At 46.1% G+C, this 12,277-nt stretch overlaps 1 protein-coding gene across 1 annotated transcript in view; it reads right to left on the bottom strand.

The window, feature by feature from the left end:
- Positions 1-4,295: 4,295 nt before the first annotated feature.
- LOC119393148 (KAT8 regulatory NSL complex subunit 1) overlaps positions 4,296-12,277 on the bottom strand; it is a 118,048-nt gene continuing 110,066 nt past the window's right edge. The window contains exons 8-9 of the mRNA XM_037659967.2: positions 7,765-7,831; positions 4,296-6,409 (exon numbers count right to left, since the gene is read on the bottom strand). Coding sequence (XP_037515895.1) covers positions 5,783-6,409; positions 7,765-7,831 — 694 coding nt within the window. The 3' untranslated portion in view covers positions 4,296-5,782. The remainder of the gene's footprint in view (positions 6,410-7,764; positions 7,832-12,277) is intronic.

Here is a 12,277-nt window from a genome sequence, read left to right as displayed (position 1 = left end):
CATGGCTTTTGTGGAGTATATAAGGTCATTGTGCTGCCCCACCAAATAAACTTTTCACTTATTTCCGCGAACGATTGTTGTCTACATTTTTCCACACCTTCATTACAAATTCATTTTTCTAAATACAGGAGTGCGGACAAATAGTTCTGTAGAAAAGAGTGCATATGAACCTTTGAGGCATATTATAGTGTCAGCAGAATTGCTAACTGAATTTTGCACTCAACTGATAGCGGTGTTTGCATGCAATTTCTTACACAAATATAATTTCCAGCATGTGAGGGGTCTTCAAGAAGCAAAATCTGATTGCATGGTCTACCCTTACTTTCGGTCTTTTATTTCTTGGGCATGATTAGGATAGGTCTTTCCTGCTGTGCACTCCCACACATTTTCTTGCACTTTTCAGGAGAATATATCAACTGAGAGCGCGTAAGGTGCTTAAGTTTGTAGTAATATTGTTTTATTTAGTGAGAGTATGAAGAGACTACCGAGTACAAACGCTAGCATGAAAATATTAGTCTCTTTTATCTAAAGGCAATCGATGTCAGTGCACGTTAAAGAACCCCAGGTGGTCGAAATTTCCGCAGTCCTCCACTACGGCGTGCTTCATAATCAGAAAGTGGTTCTGGCACGTAAAACCCCATAAATTAATTAATTATCTAAACGCAATAAAACTGCGAGATCTTTTTTTTTAAGCGAGAGCTCGCTACTGCAATACAAAACTGGCGGTTTACAGCATATATTGCATCCGGCGCCCGCTGATGACGCGCTCATGTTTAGCGATACTTCATGCGCCAGAACAACGGCCAAAGCAAGAATATGCTCACGCAAAAGAAAAAAAAAGCAACGAAAATGGCTATGTACAGGGGTTGCACAAGAGTAGTTTGTGCTTGAAGCGCTGGCAAACTAACCTTCGCGCTGAGGGCAGCAACGCGTCGCTTACATTGCAGGTGGTGGTGGCGCCATCTACCAGGTGAGACATAAAGTGCGTCAGTGCACGGCCTCCAGTCAGCCCACTACCCCTTTCTAGAACACTTTACCGCCGCGGCCCTCTCCGCGTCGACAGCTCGAGCGCCCGCCAGGGGCGCTGCCGCCAGTTTGCTAATTCATAGCAGAACAAAATGGGATAGAGTGAAACAGACGTGTTCAGAGCACCTCTGGGTTTCGGGCACAGTAGGTGGAAAGAAAACGTGGCTAGGTGTAGCTTACTTGTGGACGGGGAATAACTGCAGAGAAAAGAATCTGGAGATAGTGAAATGCATAAGCACCGATATTAAAGAATTTGGTCATGATGCCGAAATAATCCTTCTAGGGGACATGAACGCTCAAATTCATGACCTTGACGGATATTCAGACACCAATGGCAAGTTACTGCTAGATCTCTGCGAGCAACAGTCTTGAGATAGTTAACGTGAGGCCTAAGTGTGAGGGGCAGATCACGTGGGAAGTCGGAAACAGGCAATCGAGCATTGATTATTGTCTCATCACAGAAGGAATATATGACAAACTTAGAGAGATGAGAATAGACGAGGAAGGCATTAACAGCTTGGGTAGTGATCGTAAACGCATATTACAAATGGGATATAAAACTGAAAATAAGAACATAGAATCAAAGTTTGGCAGCTTGTATTAAATGACAAACAAATAAATATAACCGCAAGAGTCGAGGAAAAAGTAGACGAACTACGAGGCAAAGAGTGGAAGTATAGTGAGCTGCTACATGTAATCACGAAAGAAATGGAAAAAGAGAAGAAAACTATTTGTTGGAAAGGAAAGAGAAAGCCAAAAAGTTGGTGGAACAAAGAAATCCGGGAGGCGATCGAGAAGCGACGTGAGGCATCAAGGGAGCACAGACAGGCAAAGGAGCCAGCCTTCCAGTCACAACAGAGAAGGCCAATTCTTTGGACTTAGCAGTGGGCTACACCGATCTCACCTGCAACATCGGCTGGTTTGACCATTTTCTTAAGCGAAACAATGTGGCGTCAACCACGGTGATCGCGGCAGTGTTGACGCAGCTACTCAAGGGGTGACGACATCAGCCGAAACAAAAAACATGCTTCGCTTGATGCGAAATAAGGTTGAGTGCAGCGGCGGGGACGATCACCACATGCAATGTGTTAAGCAACTCGAAAAAGCTTTGCTAGATGCAAATGTTACTGAGAGGCAGACCAGTTAACCTTAGTCTGTCTTTGTGCGCTAAATAAGAAAGGCAGAGCCAAAAAACGCAGCTGGTTGATAGCTCTGGTATGTCAATTTCCTAATTTCACAACCACTAAGCCCTGATGACCTAATTTGATTCCGTGCTAATTAATCCATAAATACTTTCACCACTGGCTCGATTTTTTGTTTTTGGTCTTCCGAGGTCCTAACTATTAGGAAAACACGCACAAAAAATGTCTCTGGCCAAAATAAAAAATCCAGGGCTGAAAGGGTTAAAGGGGCCCTGCAACACTTTTCGAGCATGCTCAAAAAGCGCTGCCGATCGGTAGTCGAGGCTCCCGAGAACACGCGAGCCAAATATTGTAGCGATGCGCACGGCCTGGAATTTACAATAAATTCTCAAAATCAGCTGAAAATCGCTTCCTCTTCTCTCGACAAATGATGTATTAGTCCGCAAAATATGACGCGATTGTCGGCAGTTCCACCATTGGCTGATGTTATAATCACGATAACACCCTCATTATTACTTTCGTTGTTAATTTTGAGTTCAATAAGTAGATAATATGTATGTTTATATTCTGTTATCGCGTTAAAAACACCGAACAAACATTAATATTAGCACTTCCGGTCTCACCGACAGCTCGTCTGCTCGTAGTTGCGTGGTTCCGTTTTCTTCGCCATGCGCAGTGCCGAAATCGTGAATATTTCTGTGCTTTTGACCATCGCCGGTTGCCGTTGAGAGTGGCAGCCGTTCGGGTGTTGCCTCGTCAGCTAGAAACTGCATCGTCGGCACGTTCTCACGACCAAGCGAGGCAACGGTGCAGCATTTCTCCGATAACAATGCTGGCGCCAGCTAGTTTAGGATACCTGTGTTCGCTGTATGGCGAGAGTCCCGTTCGCTCTGTTCAGTATGTCATCGAGCCGTACCTCGGCGTATCCTCCCCGTAGTCTCAGGTTCCCGAGAAACCGCGACACAGCAACCAAGCAGACTCGCATTTTTACGGTAGCTGCAGAGAGCCGGGGGATGGGTCCGCGCCGGCCCGATGCCCCACGATCCTTTCTTCTAATCTTTAGTTCTTTGTTGTCAGCCCGCACTCGCTGTGCGCCCGCATTCGAAGAGCAAACAGCATCGAAGTACCGCCACTGGGAGAAGGGCGCACGCATCTTTGCCGTGTTGAATACGATTCAAGCGCGAGCAGTGCGACGAGGCGGTGTATCGGAGTGTGGGTCAAAACCCATCTCAGCTGTCATTCGTTCCAAACGCGCACGCAGGTTTGCGTCCATGGTTGGCAGAGCGATGAAAACACTACGGCAGTTCGAGGTGCACACCGAACATTACCAAACCGACTCACAGTTTTTCAAGCACGCGCTATACACAGTGCGGTGGGCTCCGTTCGACGACGACAGCGCAAGCCGACCGGAAGTAGCGCCACACACCACGTGGTTGCGCCGAAAAAAAATGCCGCCGGCGCTGACGTAACTCTTCGGCGCCTCCTCGCACCTCCACCCTCCCTCCCTCCACGCCCCACGCAGCTTTCCGCGCGCTTGCAGCGTTGAGTTGAGGGAGAAAGCTGCGGAACGTGATCTCCATAATTTGGTAACACCACTTAGACTTGATGGATTCGAAAAATTTTTGCGGCATATGACTCGTGAAAAGTCATACGTCAATAATGAGACTATTCCAATATAACTAAGAAAGGTGTTGCAGGGCCCCTTTAATACCTGCCCTCGTACTGAATTAAATTCTTGGTCAAAAGAATTGCGCTAAGTTTGGAGGATATGATGCTCCAATTAAACACAAGTCAGAAGTGCTTCATACTACGAATGCTTGCACCAGAGACTTTTTCTGCAGCCAGGTGTTAGTTTCAGCTAAGACAAATATTTCTCAGCCTTTATGAGCCAAACGAACACAGAACTCATTTCGTTCACTTGCATTGTTGTTTACTTGCCAAATGAACAGCACACGAGACTTGTTTAATTACAGCTGCGTAATCATTTGGGCCAATGGCATTGTTCTTTGCAAAACTACGATGTATGGCTCCATTGTTTTTCAAAGGTGGTGAGGTCTGTGATGAGAAATAGTTTAAAAAAAAAAAAGACACAAGGGCCAGGCAAGAACTCAACTAGCTATGACACTATAAAAGGTGGCTCAGCATGTTTTCTTTATTGACCAATCTAGAAAAAGCTATTGTCAAATGTAACTGCTGAATATCAGCTAAGAACTGCACGCTCTCCAACATGGAAGAACACGAAATAAAAGGAGTGAAGGCATAATGAGAAAAAAGTGTCACCGATGCAGAAACAGCAATGTACTGTGGATGTTCTATGTACACATTTTACCTTGACACAACTTTTGCCTGATGAGCACATAAAAAATGCACAAAAGCCAGATTCAAACGTTTTAGGCAAGGCTTGAGAAAGCAAGTCACCATGCTTGCATTTAAGCTTCCCTGTTGACACTCCTATAGTGGCTTCATATACTTTGCATATCTATTGCTTGTATGAAACAAATAGAATTGGGAGGATGCTAATGGTATTCAGAGGGACTCCTAGTTTGGTTTAGTATTTTCCAAATTTTACCCGAGTACATGATCTATATCATTAAACAAAGCATGGTGTAGTATCAAGGTGTCAAGGAAATGATAGCTAGCGTCTTTCGCCACACATGACTAGCATAGCGGTAAACAATTCTCGCAACAAAGGCTTCCCCCAAAATAAACAATTTACAGCAGAGCCGATACAGTACGCAATAATTCTAAATGCACCCACCTCAAAAATAATAAAACAGAGGAGGATTACAATGCCACGACAAATGATGTGAACTTCCCTGCCATGCTCTTTTCAAAACCTATATTGCAGAGCAGTCTAGATTGGGAGGAGGGGAAGAGTCTCAGCATAAAGTGAATCACCGAGCGTCATTTACGTTCGACCTCTGAATACCTATGCGGCTATCAACCATATGTACAAATGTAATGGTAACACAGGCATTTGTCTTCAATGCCACATTTTTCACAAGTTAGCAAGACAAAGCAAAGTAGGAAAAAAAGTAACACTGTGCCAACATCATAAAACGTTACTTACAATGTTAGCCCAAATGATTACTTCTATCCAACTATTAATTGATTGATTTACAAATGGCCATACGCTATTAAAACAATGCTTGGTGCATGAAATCAGCTTTGTACAGCCCATCAGATTCTGTCAAGCACATGCATTCACCTTTGTTTTCCTAACTGAGGCTAGAAATTGGACCAAAAGGCAAGCCAAAATTGTCCGTCTAATCAGGCAATCAAGTCTATGATACAACATCATGACAGTGTGCGTGCACGTGTGTGTGTGTGTATATATATATATATATTATATGTACAGCAATATACAGATGCACACATGCTCTACAGGAAATCATACAAGTCACAACGAAAAATGACAAAAAAGAAAGTAAAACAGGTCGGAAATGTTTTTTTCCATGGCGGGTCACAAACGTCACTCGGCTTCATAGGACATGCAACACACAGATCTTGTGCATTGTAGACCTACACATGCATGTCCCTTGATGTCCCATCACACTGCAGCAAGATGGAAGGAGCTCAGACAGCCCCCTTCCACGAGAAGTCACTTTGGTCTATTATCTCTTGGTCAACTTGAGAATCAAATTCTCTTTTGTCTCAAGTGTCCACTCTGGATCGTCATTCGACATGGGCACAACACTCAAGCACTCAGCTGGTGGGTCAGGAGGCTCAGGATGTGCTGCTTCTTTAGGTACCAAATAACTGTTGGGGTCAAAGGTCAAGCCACCTGGATCTGGCTCATCTGCTGGCTCCGGTAGCTCCAGAGGGGGTCGCTCCAGAGGAGGTGGCTCTGGTGCATCTGGCTCCGGAGGACATGACTCCGGTGCATCTGACTCCAGAGGGGGTGGGGAGGTGTCTATGTGGGAAGGCGATCCAGGTGGCGATGGTAGCAAATGTGGAGAGTCTGCCACCATTTGTTCGTACTCCTCCTGCGCCAATGGGAAGGTACGAGGCTCGTAGGGGTCCACTTCGCATGGGACACAGCAGGGCAGGCCAGAAGGTGGAGGAGACATGGAGCACTCCATAGAGTCGTACAGCGGCCTGTGGTGTGGTGCTTGGGAGCCCCCAGATGGCTTTGCCTGGGTTAAAACTGCTTTGGACAGGAGTCCTGCAAAGCGCTGTTTCTCTTCCTCCTCGCAGACCTGGTGCCGAGCCTCAAACGCCTCATCAGTCATGTCCTCCACCTGGGTACAGGTCCACTGCCAGTCAGCACACAAGAGGTCTATGACACATACCTCACCACTTAGTCAAAAAGAGGAGGAGGTCAGCTGCCAACAATGCCAAACTAACATTCACTTTTTGTGCAATAGGATCCACGGCAGGAGAAGTGCCAGGCTCACTGCAATGTCAAATGTGATAGCAACCATGTCTTGTTTCTGTTGTTCTGTGAATGAGCAATTTTAAGCTGCACTGTCGATCGTGGTCAGCACGTCTGTGCTGTACACAGAATTGGCGAAGCATTGAAATCTGCTTGCGATGCAAACTCAGCGTTGGTAGCACATAACACGAACAGGAGGAGGACTGTGCCCCGTAAGCTGGCACCAGGAACAACATCTATCACATCCCTTTACTGTCATAACAATGGAAGATATTCACTATGGCCAATCTAGGCGTGTCTACCATTTTGAGTTGGGCAGTCACAAGATCGTCTGCTGGCACCTCCATTAGGAAATTTCATGAGGAGGATGGACGCCCGTTGTTGCTGGAATTTTTGGGCCAAGAAGATGCAGCCATTTCCTTCGACATCCACTAGCGAGTGGTCAGAGACCATACCATGCTGCCACAAATTAACGAGAACGCTGCCCGTAGCACTTGCAGTGATACTGATACTTCTTTAAGAATTAGGGCTAGGCTTGTGCAAATATCACTTTTTTGGTTAGAAGTGAAGTCTAAGGAAATTTTAATAGTGGAGAGTTTAAAAAGCAAGAGGGTGAATGTTATACACAGTAAAATCTGAGAAATTTAAAAATTTTCCATACTTCGGCCTTAAGCTCACGTAACATGCATTGAACTTAAAAAATTGGGGCATTAACTGGGCGCAAGTAATAAGTACACTTAACCTTGAAGTGTGGCTTCACAGCGTAGTGGCCCCACGCTGCAGTGAGACCACCTCTTCAGGTGGGTTACATGCAGTAAAATATGTTTATTTGTTCATATTGAATACACTCAAACCTCGACATAAGTCAAATGAATACACTCAAACCTTAATATAATGAAGTCCTACTTGCATGAGAACTTGCAGCTGAATACTTCATTGCATCGTGAATTTAGTACGTTCCCACAGCGCGAATAGATATCATAACACTTGTGGCATATGGCACTTCGTAGGCAACATAATTGCCTACGAAGTGCCATATAAAGTTTGTCATCGCCGTCTTGAATTTCGGTGCCATTCTGGAATAGCACCCCCTCCACTTCGCTGGTAATCTTGTCTTGCTAAAAGGGGCGGGGTTCTTTGTTGGCATTTTACTGTGTGTCCACCTCGCTTTGTGCCAGTGCAAACTGAACCAATTAGACATGTGAGGTATAAATGTCTTACTTCATCCTGCACATCTCCACAGTCTTGGAGAGTTTCACCGAGCTCCTCTTCCGTTAATGCACGCCACCTGGAAAACAAAGAAGGTGTTTCTTGCATTCACCAAACCACCATTTGGCAGCCGCAGCACATGGTAAAAAGCTTTAGAGGGGTCCTGAACCACCCTTCGTGCTTGTTGAAGAAACAGCGGATATCAGGATACTGCTGTGAAAAGCTTGGCCAAATCTTGCAGTTGTGCACGGCAAGGAGAACTGATACGCAGAGCGCGAAGTTCCCATTTTTACGCACCCTGTTTTCAAACAGAGGCCCGTACTCGCGCTTTTTGGAGGGCTGTCATACACCAGATTTTTCGTCATGCAAAAAACAGCTGCTGTTGGTCAAGAGTTGACATAAACCAAGAATACTGTTTGGATCAGATGTGCTTCTTGCCCCTAGGTGGTGCCAGATGCCGGGCACTGCACTCTATAGTGCGCTAAAATTATACAGTAGCAACACTAGTAGCAACACTAGTGCGACCCAAAATCACACCAGGAGAAAGCAATTGTGTTTCATGACGCATGTGTGACACAGCTTCCTTCCCCTTTGTTTTCCCCCCCATGGAGTTTCCAGCACACTTGTTGGGACGAAAGAAGAGAGGAAGCACATAAAGCATGCAACAAATCCTTGTAACTCTGCTCGTTCCTGATGGATTTGCAAAATTTTTGCGGCAATCTGATAATGAGGTCAACTGATCATTTGGAAAAGTGGTTCAGGACCCCTTTAATAACAACACCATTATACCAAGCACAGATTTGCAGGACAGTTAGTATGGTACAGTTAAACCTGGATATACCGAAATTGACGAATTCTGAGGAAAATTTGTTACAAACAGATTTTCGTTGTATGCAGTTTCAGCCCGAAAATTCGGAAGAGAAACACACAAATTAAACAAAGGGAACTAGGCAGAGATCACCCAGAACATTTATTTAGCGGCAAAAAACTGCATTATTTTGCTCTATTGCTTGTTCGTGAGGGATGGCAATACATCAATACAACGCCGCTCCGTCATAGTCTAGCCGTGGTGTGGGGCAAGACGGCAAAGCGCGTGACGAGTCGACCTCCAAAGATCCGCCGTCGTCGCTGTGGTTGCGGACAGTTTCCACCCGCGCCTAATCTGACATCTCCTCGTTAGTGACGACACAGTTGTCCGCATTAAAAAGAACAAAACATTGCAAAGATGCAAATCGTCAGGGGCTGCTCCATGCACCCGCACGGCATCGAAAATGAACAGCGAACTCTATATGCGGAGTGGCCCCACATATGCAGCACGAACTTGAAACGCAACAACACTAAACAAGGATTTTTTTTTTTCAGTGGCGTCACCAGGTGTCACGTAAATGAAGTGCAGTTCAGATACTACTTACAGTGATGCTACCGAGGACTTCTGATTTGGAGCAATTTTTGGAGCATCAAAATTTCCGTTTTGGAGCACTTTGCAGCAGATAATTTTGCATCTGGGAGCACACTGCAGCAGCGAATTTTACATCCTGGCCTGAGTGCACTACAGAAGCATATTGCAATAACATTCAAGCACCGGAATATTACTATGGGGCTCTTATGAAGGCTAGAAATATTTCAATTCATTGCAAATCTCATGGAAAAAATAATCTCAGGAGTACTCCATATTTCACTCGCTAATGAAAAATAAAGGCTCATGCAGTTGAGTGTTCTGGATTAACCTCTTCGGCGATTATTTTCGACATTAGCAAATAAACAGAATACCAGATCAATAAAATTGCACTTTATGAAATAACTCTAAATGCATCTATGTGGTTATCAGCAGACATTGTAGACAAACACCGTGATGTACAGCAGTGCCTCAATGCCAAAGAGCCAAACTATCCCTAATGCATTCCCCTAAGAAAACTCCAAGGCGAAAGCCTGATTATTTTTCTTCTCGATCGACGGGTTGATCCTCCCCCTCCTTCTCTGCATGCTTTCTGCACCTCACCTGGTTTTGCGCTAGCTCCATGATCGGCGCACCAATTACGGAAGCATTGTAAAGCGACGATGTAATGTGATGGCGTCATCACGTGACATCACGATATATGACGCTATGATGACGTCACAAGTTTTGACGATCTACGACGTGATGATGACGGCATCACATGATGATTATTTTTTGCATCAATCGATTTACGCCGCCGAGATCCGACGATCAATTTTCGTGTTTGATAAAGCATCTGAGATTTTCGCATTAATATTGCGTATTGAACGTTAAAGCCTGGCCTTACATACCAAACTGTCCTCCACCATGTCACCTCTTTGCATTGCGCGAAACAGCTTCGTTTATCATCCACTTCACAGAGTGAAGTGGATGATACACATATAATATGTGTAACACACATATTACATTACACACATACACATACACATTACACATATAATATGTGTAATGTATATCTATGTGTATTATGCAACCTGCTGAAAAAGCTGTATTCCGCTCTGCTGCTCCTGTATTTTTTTTGTAAGGGTTTTGGGGCTGGTCAAGCCGCTTTCAAGCCGCTGGTCAAGCGGTTATGAGCCGCTTTTTCCCCACTCGCCCTCCGCAAATCTGTATTGGTGTTGTGGAAAGTAAATACAAATACAAAAAATGGCTCCTCAACTTTTTTAAAATGTTTATTGTGATAACAATTATATGGACACTCGCCGCGGATTTTTGCCGTCGCTATTGCCGTAATTTTCTGTATAAAGACCAAATTAATAACATCACCACGCGCATTCTAGCCGCGGGTAAGAGCTCGCGAGCGCTGGCGACGAACGCGGCTGAAGCGGAGATTAAACTAGCCGGCCGTCTGTCTCCGTCGCACGGACAGCGCATGAGATAACATCTTCCCGTGTGCGGGCCTGCTGTCGATTGCTCATCAAACCGAGAGGAAACGCCCCACCCGTCTTTCGTAAGGAGCATGAAAGGACGCCAGGGGAGTGGAGGGGGGGGGGGACCGCATCGTTCGAAGGGCGCAGTCGCTTGCGCGCGCGCTATCTCGAGGCATGAGGAGACGGCTCGTAAACTTGCTGTGCTCTCAACGCTTACTTCGTGTTTAGAGAACTCAGAGCAAGAAAATGCTTCGGTTCCTGGAGCGGCCATATTCCCTTAAACCAGTGTTTTGTTGAGTTACGCGATATCGGATCCAAAATAGTTAGCTGCTAGCCTTACTTCGTTTAACAATACAATTTGTTGGTATCGCATTCATTGCGTCGCCCTTAAGCGAAACTGAGTTTTTTTTAACGGTCAACTATTCACCCTCGAAAGCGAGGGGCGGACGTGTAACATGGGGTAGCCGCTTCAGTGTGGGCCGTCAGCGACGGGCCCGCTACTGACAGCTGCGCATTTGCGGCTGCTCTGACCATGAGATATGCTTTTATTAATGAGACGACATTTTTAAAAAGCAAGCACAAAATTCGAATTGGAACCCTAGCACGTAAGCTCGAAAGGGCAGGGCCTTTCAGGGGGTATTTACCGCAGAGTGATTACAAACTCGAACGGGCTGGTATAAGCAATTACGAAAAAGCTCTTCCGAATGAAGATTCATGGATGAAGTATATCTGAGGAAAAGTGCCAACGCGTTTCCATCGTTCGCGTGCTCTTCCATAAACGCGAAGCAAGGAAAATTCGATATTGTCCCATATATCTACTGCTAGCGATCCCAGATTTCATTCCGCGATGTCCGGAAACAGAATTGACAGACATTTTAGCAGCACACATGTAGTTATAACTGAACATTGCTTTCCTTACGTGCCGTACGACGCTTGAAACGAGCTATCAGCAGCGTTTCTAGAACAGACGACGTCCGCCGATGAATCGCTGTCGCACTTTCTCGCTACCGATAGGCCTAGACGTCACGAGCCTGTGCGGAGAGCGCGTTTTGCTGTCGAGCCGACTTGCAGAACAGAAGCTGCGTCGGCACCGTGCATGGCATCGTGGCTTACTCAGGACGCACGCGCGAGCGCTATTTATTCAGCGGAATAATTCTTGGTCCATGGTTGCGACTTTGGCAGCCCCAAGATCAAACTGCACATGTTCTGACGCGCCGGCCGTGCGATTGCCGGTGATAGACGCCCCCAAACCCGAGACTTTGGCGCAGTTTGGCGCAATTTTCGTCGATATTATCAGGATGGCGCAGTAAATACAATTTGGCGCACTTTGACGCAGTTGGCGCACGAGTGGAATCACTGTACTTAACAATCGAAGAGTGACGCTGCGAACACAAAAGTAGATGCTTTTTAAAGAAATCTGGCGCAGTTAGCGTGGTGGCACCTGCGAGCGGCTGGATGAAGTCTGAAGGGGAGGGGGGGAGGGCACACCCGTGGATGCATCCGCAGCAGCAAGAACGTTGGCTCAAGGGGCACAGGCCCGCCTGCCTGCCTCGTGCGCACACCCGCATGCACAAACAAGTGCTTGTTCTCGCCTCGCAGTCGCCGGGGCTTCAAGCGTGCCATGTGTGCCGCGCCACTTTGCACTCCGTTGGCGGCGGGG

This window comes from Rhipicephalus sanguineus, chromosome 5, assembly GCF_013339695.2.
Source record: "Rhipicephalus sanguineus isolate Rsan-2018 chromosome 5, BIME_Rsan_1.4, whole genome shotgun sequence".
Taxonomy (NCBI): domain Eukaryota; kingdom Metazoa; phylum Arthropoda; class Arachnida; order Ixodida; family Ixodidae; genus Rhipicephalus; species Rhipicephalus sanguineus.
Note: the sequence above shows the minus strand (reverse complement) of the source record. Positions and strands in the feature narration are given on the sequence as shown.